This window comes from Typha angustifolia, chromosome 9 (assembly GCF_048772165.1).
Source record: "Typha angustifolia cultivar Huaian chromosome 9, ASM4877216v1, whole genome shotgun sequence".
In the NCBI taxonomy this organism is placed as follows: Eukaryota; Viridiplantae; Streptophyta; class Magnoliopsida; order Poales; family Typhaceae; genus Typha; species Typha angustifolia.
This window is the reverse complement of record NC_133247.1, coordinates 10576973-10594627: the sequence shown is the minus strand read 5'-3', so window position 1 is coordinate 10594627 and position 17655 is coordinate 10576973. Positions and strand designations below refer to the sequence as shown.

Below are 17655 nucleotides of genomic sequence, written 5' to 3'. Positions count from 1 at the left end.
AAGGTCAATCTGATCATAGGTTTCCCTTATTCCAACTATCACAACCAAAAATTGTTTTATCCCATACTTTTATTCCAATACTTATTCCTCCTTTTACAACCAAACACCAAGTTAGAATTAGAATAAAATTTTTCTATATTCCATAATAAGTCCTCATTTTATTCCAATTCCACTTTTTCTTTATTCCGCAACCAAATAAGCCCTATACGAAAATGAAAATAAGAGAATATGATTGCTGTTGGAACTATTGCACCCTGCTTAGAGACATGAGATTTTTCCCAAGAGATATGAAGCCAAAGGAAGCAAAATTTATTATAACAGAAATAAAGTCAAAGATTTTAATTCAAAAAAATAATCTAACTAAAATAATATCTAGATCATTTATAAGGTTCAACAAATACTAATCTGACATGAAAAAAAAAATCTAAATAACTAGAACTAATTCATAAACTCTTAATGTGGAGGATTTCCGTTGTGTCAATCTATTTTAGGATTTGATTACTATTTGTGCTTTCGTGTTTTCTCAAGGTTTATCTTAGAGATTCGCAGCCTTCATGTTTCTAAATTGGGGCGTGATAGAAACCTTCGCACACTTCTGTCCATCACATATTGCTCATCGTAGTAGAATGATAGCTCCTAAGATAGTCACTCCTCAGCCTGCGAAGGAGTGAGGCAGCTAGGATACCCTTGATTTAATAGAGGCTACTACTAGTCTCGGCTAAAATCAAGACCCAGTAGAGTGCGACGTACTGAGAACACTACTCATGGTTGAGGTTAAGACCTTGAGTCTGCATTGGTCTAATGTGTTTTTGTTAAGATCCAGAACTCTCGAATCTTCTTTATTATTTGTGTGGTAGAGAATGCCTTTAGGAGTGTCAACTATCATGCGGCCTTAACCTCGACTTGAATATCACGCCGAAGCCAATGTTGAAATGCTCTTCAAGGTTTAAGTCTATCTAGCCCCTGACTCGGTTGTAAACGTACTCGAACTCCTCCTGGTAGGCTCGAACCATAGTCTTGGGTTAGTTTAGTGAGGACTACCTAGAAATCTTCATAATGACGTGCTAAACTACACACATTAGGTTTCCACAAATTTGCGCCAAACTAAAATGGACGCACTCATTGTGCCGCATGGTACCAGTAGATGACCGTCTTTCTAAGTAGAAAGAGGCCAATAGGACCTTGTGGGTCTCCGGTGTTCCTTGGTATGTAATAAATTGTTCAACATGGTAGATCCAATCTGTCTTTGATCTTTAGAAAATTTAGCTGCATGGTTCTTCCTTGGATCCCCATCTTGTGATATTCTTCATATAGATCCCCTCAGCCTTTATAATAATCATCTACACCTAGAGGTGAAAACGGGTCAGATTAACTCCGACCCAACCTATTATCCAACCCGTTTAGGATCGAATTCGGAAAAATTTACATCCTACCCTGATACGAATTCAGATATAGATAAAATTTTTGAAAAAAATCTCAAATATGGATTTGAATACAGGTAAACAACTCAATACGGATAAGGATACGGGTTGAATAATTTTTCGAATACAGATATGGATATCGGATATCCATTTACCCATGTATTTTTTGAATAATTTACAATTTGTAGTTATTTAAATAATAAATATTGATATTATTACTAATAATGTGCTCTATATGATCTATAGAGATCGGTTTTGCTAAATTTACATGTATTTGACATGCGAATTTTTTTAACTCTTAATATTTTGTGTTAATTGTCTCCAAAAGAAAGGTTATAATTCGTTTAAAATTCAATCCACATCCGTTTAAAATCCAATCTTTTATTCGAAAACTATTTTATCCGTATCCATTTAATTATGATATGGTTTTAAATTTTAATATCCGCCCAATATCCATATCTGAATACAAATTATGAATATAGATATGGGTTAAGCACTATCCGATCTGTATCTGATCCGTTTTCATCCCTATCTACAACTGTTGTTATAGTCGTCGAGGCATTCGATCCTCTATAATAAAAAGGCACAAATATATTTTATAATAACAAATTAAAAATTGCACTTACAAAGAACTCAATCTTCTACGGTAGAAGTAAACATATTCAAGTTAAATATCATTCCATTCGAGATTTGGTCAAAGATGATGAAATCGAGATTAAGTATTGCAATACTAAAAATCAATTAGCAGACATATTCACCAAAGCTCCCAAGATGGATACTTTCACCAAATTGAAGAAAAAACTCGACATGAAAATGGTCTAGTTTAAGAGGAGAATGTTGAAATATTAAGTTAGCCCATATGACTAGTCAATTAGATTAATTGGCTAGTGTAGAATTCAAAAATAATTTAACATTGGTTCTTTGGTTTTGAGATGATTCTTAGCCTTCTCTATGCCTTTGAATTATAGCAATCTTTTCAGTTCTTTAGAAGTTAGAAATCAAAGAGTTATATAGTATAACTAAGAATCATGTAAACTACTACTATATATATATGTTTGTATGTGTGTGTGTGTGTGTGATTTTATTTTATGCCAAGTAAGTGAAGTAAGAAAAGTTTAAAGTTTTTATCCACTTCATCTTGTGTTTAGTATCAAAAGATCAATCTTCTCTTGAATTTTCTAGCACTTTCTCCTAACATAGTCAAGTGCACCGGCCGACCAGCACAATCTCCACCTAACACTTTATATCCTTTTTTTTCTTGAGAAAAGAAGTGGATTAATTAGCCCTCCCAAGTGCAACTAAGAACCATATTTCTACCATAATTTGTGAGTTAGTCAGCTGATTGGTTAACTATATATGGTTGATGAATGAAAAAGAAAAAGAAGATAACAAATATAAACAGTCATCAATGATCGCAGTAGTGGTCAAAGGAACCGAATGTTGACCCTTCAAAATATTCATGAACAATAAAGAGTTGATTTCGATAATTAGGTGGGAGATCCCCATTGACGGATATAAAGGAGGGCCTCCCAGTGGCCGATTGCTTCAATAGCCAAAGTGGAGATAAACGCTATACCGATTGCCGCGCTAATTGGGGAACCAAGTGAGGTGCGCAGCATGAAGCTTGCCCTATTAGATTTGTTGGGACCCGAAAAAGAGACATCGATGTTTAGTTTGAGAAAACCAGATAGAGGGGGTTCCCAGCGGATGAGCCTAGAAGGGGTAGAAGGCCCAGTGTTCAGTGGAGCTAAGATCTCATAACATTCTTATATAAGGACGAACATTCTTTCTTACACTATCATAGGAGGTTCACGGAACGAGTTGTATACAATATTGTTACTGTTACGGTGCTTCCATATAAGCCAAAACATGATGCCAATGATAACCATGAGTAAGACATGAGAATTGCTTGACAACAAGCTAGCTCTAGGAGCCAGGAACTATTGGCCCACGCAAGGTCTGATGGGCCAATGGGCCAGATTTCCCTGACATCCCATATTCAACATTAGGAGTTGGTGGTCATTTGGATTTTTGTCATGAAATCATATTTCTTGGTTAAAACCTTCAAACAAATAATGCAAAAGAATGTAAAAGAACTAAATCTAAATATAGATGAGGAAGAATCCAAACAAATAATGCAACATAAGTCCTTACAAGCTTTCCATGTTTTTTTTTTTATTTAAAATGAGCTGATATCTCAGCTAATGGTTACATCACGCTCTTATTTTTCCCACAGCTAGGCCATCCAAGGCTGTGGACCCATTCAATGTCCATCCTATCTGAAACAAAAATGTAGTCTAGCTCCAGGGGCAGCTTATTAGTCCTACCCCAAACAGATTTTGTAGCAGATTTCCTCCCTAACATAGATAACCAATCATTCTCTATATGTATGAAGGAATTTAATCTTTCTAAATGATGACAAAACTGAGTAACAATTTTGGATTATCCCTTTTAACTGCCATGGGCCACTGTCCTCCCCTCTGAATATTCTTATCAAGGTAACAGCATCAGACTCCACAACCAGCTATCCCACTTTCCATAGGCTTTTCTCAGGCCCGCCTGCATGGCCCAAGCCTCATAATAGTTAGCTGAATCTCTAATCGTCAGAACTACCGTTGCCTGTAGGAATTCACCTTTTTCATCTCTGATGGTGAACCAGACACCTTCCTAATATTCTCTCTCTTTGAAGGACCCATCAATAATTTTCACCCAACCCAAAGGAGGAGGTTCCCATCGCACCTTTATGGTAATGTTTTTCGGTCGACTCACACCGTCAGGCTTCTTCATATATTCTTGATCTAGCACAAGTGCCCTCCTTACCACCACTTTTGCCCTTGATTTTTATCTTGGAAAATTCTGAAATTTTGTTCCTTTCAAATTTCCCCAAATCGTGGCCGTGATAGTAGCCTTAATCATACTATTAGTCCTCGGGTCCATATTCCACCTGTGTGTGATCCATTCCGGTTCAATGACCAAGCCTTGTACCTTTCTGTCTTGATCAGCTCAGCCAGACAAGCCCAAACCTCAAGTGCAAAATGACACATGTAAAATTGATGCGTCCCTGTTTCAGGGAACAAGCCACACATCTCACAGTTATCATTAGGCCCACATCTCAGTCCATAGAGGTATTCATGGGTTGGGACACTATTCGAGAAAAGTTTCCATAGGAAGGCTCAAGAGGGAAACTGGCCACCCAAGTTTTCCATGTTATCGGATCTTAATCATTCCTTTCATATCTATTAGATATAAGAATACAAGGGATCCTAGGAAAAGCCTTATGTAGCCTTTTCAGTTCTGCCTGAAGGCCAAGCTGCCTCTTGGATTGGTCCCTTTAACATAGGATATGAGGGAAGTCATCAGGTTACTATTGATGCTCGACGCAAACCATCCACCAACTACCAATCTCACTGCCATTCTAGAAACTATGTTCCCTCTTCTTCCTTACAACTGGAAGTGTAGAACAAAGAGAATAGCTAGCTCTACTTCTACCTATCTTTAGGAAGCCTCGCTCCCCCTTGTCGTCTTTTGTTTGTATGCTTTGTGGAAATGCACACCCAACATGTTCTTTCAGAATGACTCGCACAAGCCGACGTCCGAGATAGAGTTATTACCTCGCTCCTTCCTCAAAACTCAACAATATGAAAACTAGTAGTTTTTCCTCGATATTTAAAGTGTAACAAATAGAGAAAATTGTTGGGTTTTGGCTCGTTCCATATAGGACTTAGTCAAGTCCTGTTATAGATTTCCTATTAGTAGATTGAAGTGGGGCCCATATGAAGTATTATAAAAAGAAAATTAGGTTTTCTTTTTTCAAGGGGAATATGCAAAAAAAAGAGAAAGGAAAAGAAATCTATTTCTTAGTTATAATTTAAGATCAATAAGTGTCTAATCTAAATATTTGATAGTATTCACATTAGCTCAAACTAGCGTACACGATGTTAGCCACACGGACCTAGCGACTTTTGGCCGATATAAATATTGATATTAGATATATGCTCTGCCCCGAGTCTAGACTGAGCGAGTAAATGATCATTGTAGCTATTATAAATGAAGTAACAAAATGTTATCATGCAAAATGAAACAATAAAATGTAGTTATGTTGAATATTAAATAAGCATATGTACATGCATGACTTGAGTACCACAAATCCATAAAATATATTATAACTATAGTGTCCTTACTACTCCTAGACTATGAAGGATTCATTTGCCTAACTTGCAGTTGCATGCACTCCTCAATTATCTAAACCTCATGCTCTAAGATCTTTCTCGTACAGTGGTGAATTTACCAAAGTTATGAAAGTAACCATACATAAGAATAATACCTATATAGAACTAAAACATAAATAAGCGCCAATGTCTTATGAGATTAGGTGGATATACTATAAACTCTTCTATTTATAATCCAAATAACAATGATATTAGTATTGCCGGTCTTAGGTGCCACTAGGACCAATTATAGGTACCCCTAATTCACTGCTATGCAAAAATAAAGTTGACTTATAACAATTATTGTGAGTAGATTATAATTCTTGATAATTAATATTTAATGCATTGATCTAATATGGTCACAACTATACATAGCGACTTGGGATGAAAGATAACAAATAAATCCACTTGGTCTAGTCTTAGGCCCAAAATAATATGTTGGCTCCATTGATGGCTTGATGATCGCACGTTGAATTTGAAGAACCCAATATTTTTTTCGTGCCCTTCATCTTGTGTCAAATCTGGTCTCCCATGCAAGAGTCTCATTTTAGGCCAAATATATTGAAGTTAATTACAACCAAGGGCCCAAGGCCCAACCTAGGCATAACTCGGGTTGTGCTGCCCACAACCCACTCATAGGCAACTGGGTTAGGTTAAGACTCAACCCAAGCTTAACTTACCCCCTTCCTCTCTCTTAGCGAGAGGCAAACCAAGAGAAGATAAAGGAGGTGGTTACTGACAATCACCACCAACAACATATGAGGCTAGCTATGCTGGCAACAACTAGTCAAGGAAGGATGCACAAGGCCGAGAGGGTTGATTGGTGTAGTTGACGGCAAGGGAACATCCACTCCATGGTCAACGACCATGGAGATTTCTATTATAACCAAGCAAGCCATGAGGGCTCTAAAGAAAAGGCACCTATAGCTTCATCTAGAGGAAAATAACACAAAAACCAATACAAATACCCTAACAAACCGGCGATAGGGCACCTATGACACAAGGACATTAAGGGAAAGTTTTTCGAGCAGGTGTGGGGTGAACACAAGGTCACAAGACAATCTCTCTAAAAAAGCCAAAACACCACAAAAAAAAAGCTGGAAGACTACATGCAACCAAGTGAAATTATCTCGAGGAGGAGAAAGAGGACTCGTTGATGGTTCAAGAAAAGGGGTCTACTCACACCTACAATGCTCTAGCGATGGGTTTGGCACAACAAAAAGAAAGGGGAAAATGTGGGTGATTACAAGTGGAGCGAAGAGAAGAAAAAAAAAAGAAAATGAAGGATTATTTGGTAAGGATTGTGGCTAGCACAGATGCATTAGTTTTTTTTATTGGGTGTTACATCCTTTATGCACCTTGCAAAAAAATTTGAGCAATGGCATCACTAAAATGTTGGAGTTTCACTATCACTAAGTCGCCTTTCTTTGAAGTCTCGAGGCTTTTGATTCTTGTCTGCTCACTTTTTTATCTTTTGTGCTACCTTCTCAAGATAGATTTTTATAATCTTTACATTTTGATGCCACTCCTTGGCAAGATGATATGTCGAAGTACTGCTGCATATGTGGTTAACCACCAAAGTATGCGGTATGGAAGATTATTGTCTCGTGATAATTTTGAAAAAGTTTTTTATTTTTTTATGTAGAGCTTTACAACATATTGTATGAGAATTGGACAATGTCAGGTAATTTGACCAAATCTCCCTAATTAGCACTTATAAATTGCCACAAATATTGCTCAAGAAGAGTATCCATTTTTTCAGTTTGGCCATAAGTTTAGGGATGACAGCTTGTGGAAAAGTAGAGTTTTGACCATAAGAGCTTGAACAACTCTATCCTAAATTGACCTAAGAATTGAGGATCCCTATTGCTTACGATGTTTTATAGAACTCCCTAATAGTTGGCCACATGACTTAGAAACAAACTAGCTACTTCCTTAGTGATGTAGTATAGCAAATCTAGTGTAAAAGTCGCATACTTTAAAAATTGATCGATCACAACTAATTTAAGGCAATGTCCTAAGCTTTTAGTAAGATTACGATGAAATTTAAAGAGACATTTTCCCATGGTCATCAAGAACGAGGAGCAACTACGACATTCCACATGGAAGCGTGGCGTATTTTATCCTGTTGGCAAATAAAACAAGTGTGAAGTTAGGGAGAAGTTTCTACTTTCAAACAATATTTGTAGATACACAACGCCTTATATGGCTTCGAAGAGCAGTTCTCCGCTGTGGTATGCAGTGATATCATTGTGCTCTCAAGTTATCTTCTCCTTTTGGTAATGTTCACCTTATTATTCTAATCTTTTTCTATTGAGCATTTATATAATGTGGTTGCGAGCAGTGTCTTACTTGGTTATGCTTAAATGTATTTATTATCTGTAGATAAAAGTTTTTGGAGTCAACCAGGCTGCAATAAATCAACAAGATCGTGGGGGCTTGTCTAGTTAAGTAGTACAGTAACAGCTATTAGCTCTCTTGTATTTCTTGAACCCTTGAGTTCGATAATCTGGTCTTTTCAAGCTTAATTGGAAAAGAATGAAGCTACAAAAATCTTTTGTTTTACCTAAATTCAAGCCCAAACAGGAGTTAGCTTGTGGAAGTCAGTGCACTGTGAGGATAAACTTGAGAATCTTCTTGCCTTGTAACTGTGCTCATCTTTGACGGGGTTGTATGCTAGTTGAGATCATATTTAGTTCTTTTCCTGTTTCAGTCTGTCAAGTGGTAATGTCTCAAGCCGTGTAACTAGTCTCTCGAGTAATAGAGGCAAGATTGCATATATTCTTCCTTTGCCAGATCCTGCATTTGTGGGAGCTTCGTGCACCTGGAGATGCTTTCTCTTAATCTTCTGTCTGATTAGTACTAATGTTATATCTCTGGCATAATAACAGAATAAGTAAATAATCCTCTGTTAGATTTTCAGTGTTGTCAATTGTATATTATACATATATATGATCATTTATATAAGTCTAGAAAGTATTTGGTTTAAAGAATTGCGAGATTAAAGGAGAAAAGTTTTCGAGTTCACATCGCGATCACACTACGTTCAGAGCACGTTCGCACAGACAGTAACTAGCGTTCACAAGCGCGTTCGAATGTGAGCGCAGACGTTCGCACAGACAAAGAGTAGCGTTCACAAGTGCGTTCAAACGCGAGCGCAGGCGTTTGCACAGATAGAGAGTAGCGGTCACAAGCACATTCCAACGCAAGTGCGGGCGTTTGCACAGACAGAGGGTGTTGTTTCTGCGCGTGTTCGAATGCAGTCATTGGCCGTTCAAATGCACCCTGCTACATTCACAGCGCATTCATACATCCAGAGGAGTGTACTTGCCTGTTCGAACGCACCCTATGAAAATCAAGCCGCCACGTTCGAACGCACTTGGGCCCGTTCGAACGCACCTGAGATCAAGTCAGGCCGTTCGAACGCACCCAAGCCGCGTTCAAACGCACCTACGAAGTTTGTAATTTTAGGACTTTCGTGAGTTTGGATAAGACTTGGATTTGGTTATATCTTGGAGATCTTATATAAGTATTGTGATGTTTTAACTCTAGTGGTGTTGGTGAACCAATTTGAACGAAAATTCTTGAGGCTACATCGCTTCTTCAACGAACAAGGTCCGACTCTTCTACAAAATTTAAACTTTCGTCTTAAGGACTATCTAGATGAAAAATCAATCTTGAGGGCTCCTAAGGTTGGATATCAATCATGAAAAGCAGTGAATCGTGAGTTCTAGCGAGCAAGACTGAGAAGAACAAACTCGTGAGGATCGACGGATTGTTTTGTGAGTCAGTCTTGTAACTATCATTATTCTAGTGATTAGGTTTGATCCGAGTTTGGATCCGTAGTTTTTTTTTCGTTTAGGTTTTTCTACGTTAAAATCTTGACGTTCATCTCTACTTTTGCTTTTTAATATTTCTTTCAATTTTTATTTAAGTAAAGAAGTGATATCATTAACTAGGATTTAGATACATACTGTGTCGGGTGTTGTTTCACCCTCCATCACAATATTGATATCAAATTTACTCAGATTCTGGCATTGGGAAAAAAAAAATCATGCAATGTCTATTTATCTATCTCAAAATATTTTTACTCGTTTCGACTGCACAATCTATTATAGTTTATCACACCCAGTTTCCTAGAATCGATGCATCTACTTCTCACAGTACTTGACAGAACAAACTCAACAAATTCTTGAGATGGTATGTTTTTATTTTAGGCCCATACATGACAAAAGTTTGATGCAGACTGTTTTTCAGCTTTTCTGTACATCATGATACAGCCTCCAACATTTAAAAGCTTTTCAATTCAATACATCCAGATACAGCCCCCAAACATTTATAAGCTTTCAGAATGTGGCAACAAAGATATCGCAGTTCTGGGAATGATGATGCTTTTTCAGTCTCCTTCGACGAGCATTGCTTGCCCTGTCAGCGTGGCATTCTTCTGGCAGGATTCAGTATACATCTTGCATTTCAAGGACAACCTCGTGTGTCCTATGAGGAATCAAGCTCTGTCAACCAATGTTGGTGTAAGTGCTCCCAAGCAAGTATCTACTTTCTTTGTTCTGGGATGATTCAAACTTACTGTTCTATTGTCACAATAGGTGTTATAATGATAAGAAGAAAGTTTGGAACATTTAAATGTTGCATTTAAACATAAAACACAGACAAAAGTCCCAAAACTACTCTAGATAGCAACAATAGTTTCTCAATGGCATTAACAAGCAGTATCTTGAGATGCAAACTCCTCACCGGGTATCCAATTTTTGATGTTGTGTAATTGTTTTGTGTCAAATCCAGAAGAAGAAGAAGAAGAAGGAAAAAAAAGAAGAAGTAAATAAAAATAAAATTGGATGATATGAAAATGAAAGAGCCATGCACAGATAATAAAAGGACAATGGGCAGTTTGAGTTCAAAATGACATCCTACTGAAAAAGAAAGATGCAATCAAATGAATTCACTTGCCAATGCATTCTCAAACTCATGTGGGAAAGATTTCTTCATTTTCTCTTGAGACTCCTTCGATACTCTTCTCTTATTTCCCATAGATGTTCTCCAACTACTCTCATGTCAGGTCAATTCAGAGCAATGGAACGCTAAATTAAATATCTTCCACTGCTTCTTCCAACAAAGGATCCAATATATCATGCTATCATTAACCTTAAAGTACCCATGGGTTTATTTCATCAGCAAAGTTGCAAAACTAAATTGCGGATCTCAATGGTTTGTGGCATTGGGGTTTTGGATTTAGTGATAGATAGTATGTCTTACATATTAATAGTGAAATTACAATTGGTACCCTATATATTTTACCAATAAAATAAACTACTTTTATTATTATTGGTTATCAATAGAGCATTTCATTCGCTAAAAATAAACCCCGTTTTCCTCATCCCTTGATGGTGATCTAAAAACTTACTCCTTCCGCTAGTTCCATTTTCTGAAGGTAAGGAATGCCAAGTCAAGAAATTCTTCGGCAAAAGAGTGTAAGGTTTCTCTCCTGGGATCCGACGTGTCGTGTCATCCGGAAAGAAGGAAAAAAAAATGTATATAAATTCTTGGAATGGATTTAGGGGTGAAAACAGGTCGGATTAACTCCGACCTGACCTGACTCGGATCGAATTCAGATAAAAATTTCTATTCGATTCGGATACGGATAGAATTTTTGAAAAAAATTCGGATACGGATTCAGTTACCGGTCGGATATATTTTTCGGATTTGGATACGGATATCGGATATTCGTTTACTCACATATTTTTTTAAATGATTTATAATTTTTAGTTTGCTTATTTAAATAGTAAATATTAATATTATTACTAATAATACGTTATGTATTATTTATAGAGATTAATTTCTGTAATTTTATATATTTGGCATATAAAAAAATTATTTGTTGTAAAACTCTTAATAATTTTTTGTTTAATTATATCTAAATAAAATATTATAATTATTTTAAATTTAATCAATATTCATTTAAGATCCGATCCTCTATCCGAAAATTATCCAAATCTGTTTTGTTAGGATATAGTTTTAAATTTTGTTATCCGTCCAATATCTGTATTCGAATCCGTATCCGGACTAAAAATATGAATTCGGATATGAGTTAAGTACTATCCGATCCGTATCCAATTCGTTTTCACCCCTAAATAGATTGCACCAAACACTGAATAACTATTTTATTATTAAAATACCCATCAATTTTGGATTTATATCATAATTCCTCTTGGAACTTATTGACATCCATCTCATCTCGCACACGTCCTCTATCGGAGTGTGATATCTGGGAAAAAGGCTGTGAAAAGGCACAGTTTAAAGGAGAGTTAAAGTGGTACAAATCAATCTTTATTTAAGAAATTGATGGGTTATTTGTGAGAATAAATATTTTGAGGGATTTGGCTGCAATGATTCTTTTTAGATAAATAATTATCCCTTTAATGTTCTATGTAGTCCATTGTTTGCCAAAATTGCAGTATTTGAGAGCTAAGATAATACGTAAAAGAAGCATTTACCAGTTGCAAGATTGACAATGATATCAGATATAAAGACGACGATGGTTTTACTTCTGAAAATCATCGTGAATCTGGAAGAGCGTAAATACAAGTATCAAATTTCTCACTCGTATTATCTTTAATACAACTTGAAATGTGCCACTCGGAGATGTTGAATAACAAGGTATGCAATAATCATTTCACTCTTGCTTTGATCTTCTCGGAAGACTTACAATTAATTAACTTGAAAAATTCCACAAAACCACTACATGAAAATGGATCGGTACAGTTTTCGTCACTCCTGTTCAACATCAGGAGTTTATTTTATTCTAAAGGAAAAACATAAACATTATAACCCCACACCAAATAAATTCAACATCCAAAACAACAATATCACATCATTTCACCATAAGACTGAACAAAATAAACCAAGCAAAAGAGTATCACCATCAAAACTAAGACAACAAAAACTACACATAAGCAATCAGGATGGAAGAAAAAAAAAAAATCCAGAGATCAGCAGAATCATTTCTTCTGGTTCTTCTTTCATTGAATTATCGGCTTCCTCTGCTCTAGAGCGTCTGCGTTCTTCATTCCTGCCCAGCAAAGTAACATAGTATTAATATTAATCTGATGTAGAAGCTCGACATGTCCCTTCTTGTTGGGAAATTGAAAATTTTTACTATTTCTATCTAGCCAAGTGCACCAGATACAAGCTGATCACCACAATCTCTGCTTAACACTTCTTATCTTTTCAACATCATGAGTTGATGGTCTTTTGGGTTTTTGTCATGAAATCACACTTCTTGTTTAAAACCTTCAAAAAGATTGAAATCTATAAAGAGCAATAACCAATATCTGTATTTCTAACCTAATTGAAACAAAGAATCAAATTATCTGATATGGATCTATCTTGTAGTGTCATCACTGTATAAGCACAGTTGGAATTGTATAATTCTTTGGAATAGGATTACAACAATCCACTTTTTTTTCAACAAATATAAGGATGAAGAGGCATCATCGTGATTAGTTGAATTATTGACATCAACTATAAGTAAGTTCCTATTTTTCGGAAAAACATGTGAATCTCATAAAGTTCTCACAAGACTAATCTGAAATGAGAACTTGAAATTAAAATTTGCTACATCATTTCTGAATTGCAAACTGGTTATTGACCAAACAGAAAAATCCAAGTAGTATTGATGTTACTGAAACATCTAATGTGTAGCATGTTTCTCAGTAATCTAAAATGATCAACTAGGAAAATAGTTAATGAGAGAGAATGTGCTACGATCTCGCCTATACGAATTTAACTAACTAAAAATTTAAGAAGAATGGGCATCCTGGTGCACTAGACTACAGGGAATGCTATGAAGGCACCTGATTGGATATAGAAAAAGAAAAGACAATGGAGAAATGTAAATATAAGGACGAACAGAAAAATCATTGAGCTATCCCGAGGAATTAAATATTAAGAGGATGGTGAAAGAACTCATACCCGGGTTCGGCGATTGTGTTCTTCTAGAATAATAGCTGCTAATGTCTCCTTATCATAATTGCCTATTTGTACTGTAGGGATGTGCTGAATCTTGGGCCAATCCGGACCTAAATCTTGTAGGCACCTCTCCTTCAACTCTGGGGAACAGTCATATAATCGCAGTGCTTTTAGCGATGATGGAAGTTTTGTAAATAATAAATCTCGTCCACTAATGAGGAAGTAAAGTTGAAGGGACGTCTCGCTAGCGACGTTGACAATAATGATGAAGCATCTGCATCTAAATTGGGGCATTTGTCCACTGACAAATTCTTGAGGGATGGGAGTGCTTGTAGACCCCCCAGGGATTTGACGTTTGCACAGTCCTTGATAACCACTGTAGTGAGAAAATTGAGGTCTTGCGGAGCTTTGTTGGGGAATGGATCCAGTGCATCGCAATGCTGTATAGCAAGGGTGTGCAGCGACGAAGGAAGGAACCTTCCTGATGTTGAGTCGTTCCGCAGTTTCGGACAACCGGTTACTCTGAGTTCTTTGAGAGAGGTGAATTTTCTGAATCCTCCGATAGGTAAATATGTCAGCTCACTACAACATTGGATGGACAACTCTACGAGAGACGTAAAAAGCTGAGGATGCAGTAACAAACCCTCGCCTAAGGACACGAGGTCTCCACAAGAGTAGATTTTCAGTGAGGAAAGAGATGATGATGACGATGATGCCTCTACCTGGTCGTGCCACAGTTGTGGAAGAGTAACCCAACTCACATTGTTAATAGACAATTTACTTAAGCCACAAGACAGATTTGGAAACACTCTCAGCTTGGGGCAATTAGAAACCTCTAGAGTTTTCAAACATAGAAGCCATTGGGTCGCTCCTCCATAGAACTCTTCTAGTGCCGGCATGTTTTCAATAGATAGCAGTTTCAACGATGGGAAAACAGTTCCTCTGTCGGGTGCACAGCCAACTGACTTTAACGAACGCATGCCATATAATTGTAGAGACTCAAGGTAGGGTAGCTGTCCAAGAGGTGATAGGTCTTCCCATCCATCGCATTTGCGAAGTTTAATAGATACTAAGTTTGATAGAGATTGAGGAGACATCCAATGTGGACTCCTGCGGCCGATATAATTACTTATTATCAAATTCTTTAGATTGGAATGTGGTTCAAGGGCGTCAAGTATCTCCTCATCAACATCAGGGCTTCTACTACAGTCCTCATATCTCCCAGTCCAATCTAAAGTCAGTTTCTGGATGTGCTCTTTTTCCTTCAAATTGGCTTCAAAGATATCTTCAACCCTTGATACGTTTTTGAGGCTCTCAATAACTAGTCCACGGAGCTCTCGCAAGTTTTTCAACTCCAAAAAGTTATTCCCATTCACTGCAACAATGAACCTTTCCAAAATCTTAAGTGAGGTTAGTCTCCATATACCTGATGTTTTGCCCCTCCGAGTATTCGGAGTACTTAGGATTCTAAGGTTAATAAGGTTGTCGATTGAATCTGCTGGTATATCTGAGAAATCAGAGTTGAAACTATCATGATAATACAAGAACTGGAGGTGGTAAAGCTTATTCACTGATTTAGGGACATGAGAAATATCATGAATAGCTAAGTAGCGGAGGTGTATTAGGCTACTAATACAGTCATCAATGATATTAAAATTTCTCACTACCAATATGCACAGGCTTTTCAGACCTTTGAGCACCTTAAGAATGTCATCTTCACTGGAATCTGAATTTATCCAAAGTGTGTGCAAGTTTTTGAGTTTGATGATCTCAGGTATAGGAAGAGCAACAGAATTATGGATTGATAAGTGACGAATACTTGTAGGTATACTTTTGGACCCAGAGCTCTCATCAATTCTAAAGCATTCACCCTGGGAAACAAATTCTGCAAGCTCATGGAGTAAATCATGCATAACATAGACTCCGTAATCCGTTATACAATCAAAAAATGATTTTTTCACCAGATCATCGAAGTACTCATGTCCTATATCCTCTGGTCGTCTATTTCCTTTCATAGGCTTCTGAACCAGACCTAGAGCCATCCACATGTAGATAGTTTCCTCCTTATCAAACTCACAATCTTGAGGAAATATGCTACAAAACCTAAAGCAAGGCTTCAAGTGTGAAGAGAGATGCTGATAACTTAGTCTCAGAGCTGGCATTATGTCATTCTGGTTTTGTTCTAGTTCCCAAATTTCACTATTTAAGATATCTTCCCAGTGCTCATCATCTAAATTGTTCCTCAATATCCCTCCCACAGTCTTCGCAGCTAAGGGGGACCCTTTTAACTTTTTTACAATTTTCTTTCCAATGTCTTGCAGTTTGTTATAATTCTTGGGGTCCTCATCACCAAATGCACATATCTTAAAGAAATCCCAGTAATTTTCTCCACTCAAACCCGTTAAGAATATAGGTTCCATGGTACCTATCATCATCTTTGTAATTTCTTTCATTCGTGTTGTTAATAAGACCATGCTTCCACCCTCTACTGAACTGAAAGGTGCTAGTAACTTACCCCAACTTTCTCTATCATTAACATTCCAGACATCATCCAACACAAACAGAATTTTTTTCGACTTCAAACTTTCTAAAATCTCCCGCTGAAGCAAATCAAGATTATCCATGGTATGTTCTTTATCAACTACCAATCCATGAATCTTCTTGGTAAGTGAGAGCACATTAAAATTATTAGAGACACACACCCATATCCTCTTGTTAAAGTGCTTCTCTATTTTCTCGTCGTTGTATACAAATTGTGCAAGAGTAGTCTTCCCAATCCCTCCAACCCCAACTATAGCTAGAATGGAAAATTTCCTCCTAATAGATGCAGAACTGAAACTTAGCAATTTGTTTATTATGTTGTCTTTCTCATCATCTCGCCCAACCACTTTGTGTTCAACAGGTAAAAGGGAACTAGTATCACGGTTACTCGTGTTCGAAGGTTGCTTGTGCTTTAATTTGCCCACCAAATGAACAAAATGCCCTACATCAGCTGCAACCTCATCTAATCCCTTAACTATATTCTTCAACCTTTCTAAAGTGGTATCCTTACGCATGGCACGTTCAAAAATAGTTTTGAGGCGGGAGGCAGCATGACTCACCTTGCTCTTCTTCCCCTTGATTTCTTCTTCCAGTTGGTAGTAGTCCATCTCATCTATGAAGTCCTCTGCCTCGTTAACCGCATCTCTAAACTGCCACAGCCAACGCGCCAGCTCTGGGTTCTCCTCCTTGATATGGCAGCTATCGACCACGTCCATCACTGCTTGGATCTTGGGAAGGGCCTTCTCTAGCCTTTTCAGCTCTGCCTTAAGGCCGAGCTGCCTCTTGGACTGGTCCTCTTTAACATAGGATATGAGGGAAGTGATGAGGTTACTAACGATGCTCGACGCGAACCATCCACCGACTACCGATCCCACCGCCATTGTGGAAGCCACGAAGAGAAGAACAAAGAGAAGTGCTAGCTTTGCTTCTCTCTATCTTTTAGGATTAACAAACAGAAGAGAGCGTACCTCCTCCCCCTTGCCCTCTCCCTTCTTTTATACACGTTAACAACTTGAAAGCTTGACTGCAGACATCATTGTCAGTGCCCCCATATCCTATTTGCTACAGTTCAAATATCATGGAGAGAATAAGTGCATTAATTAAAGCATTGAGTGTAACAATTGAAACATCGATGTCAGTCCCCCGTTGCACCTTCCTCGCAACTTCGCAACTCAATAATGATAGGCAAACAAAGTATAGTTTTTCCACTATATTTAAGTGTGACAGAAGGAGGGAATCCCATACCTTTCGTAGCCAGGAAGACATGCGTTGACGAGGAGTCCTCAAGTTGAATATTGTGAATGAGCTGCCTCATGTTAAAGCATTTGTGGCTTTACTTTAAAAAGTAGATGTCTTCTCTCTCTCTCTCTCTCTCTCTCTCTCTCTCTCTCTCTCTCTCTCTCTTCAGTTTGACTGTGCTGGTGGATGGTATATGCCAAAGTGGTTAGCTAGGGTAGCACTCGGGTTGGCATTCCTTCACTTGCTAATGAATAGTTCGTGGC

General features: G+C 37.5%; 2 protein-coding genes across 3 annotated transcripts; both read right to left on the bottom strand.

The window, feature by feature from the left end:
- Positions 1–12312: 12312 nt before the first annotated feature.
- On the bottom strand, positions 12313–17189 carry LOC140766725 (uncharacterized). Of its 2 annotated transcripts, XR_012105488.1 has the most exons (4): positions 16714–17189; positions 13616–14161; positions 12824–12934; positions 12313–12713 (listed from the first exon to the last, which is right to left on the bottom strand). XR_012105488.1 is itself a non-coding variant. In XM_073106303.1 (3 exons), exons 1-3 carry the CDS (start codon positions 17032–17034, stop codon positions 12708–12710), a joined length of 873 nt encoding a protein of 290 aa, XP_072962404.1. In that variant the 5' UTR covers positions 17035–17187; the 3' UTR covers positions 12313–12707. The 2 variants fall into 2 exon arrangements, 1 of the variants encoding a protein (XP_072962404.1); XM_073106303.1 differs by lacking the exon at positions 12824–12934 and having other exon boundaries at positions 16714–17187.
- Positions 14167–16707, bottom strand: LOC140766775 (putative disease resistance protein RGA1; the record flags this gene model as incomplete). The annotated part of the gene is made up of 1 exon (XM_073106414.1): positions 14167–16707. A coding segment is annotated over exon 1 (2502 nt), but the record flags the coding sequence as incomplete, so codon positions are not given.
- Positions 17190–17655: the final 466 nt, after the last annotated feature.

Bases quoted from the DNA above. Each gene is read 5' to 3' on its own strand.
- LOC140766725 (XM_073106303.1), bottom strand. From the start codon at position 17,034: ATGGCGGTGGGATCGGTAGTCGGTGGATGGTTCGCGTCGAGCATCGTT. The intron at 14,162-16,713 runs GTGAGTCATGCT...CGGAGGATTCAG, and splicing joins TCAAGGGGAAGAAGAGCAAG to AAAATTCACCTCTCTCAAAG.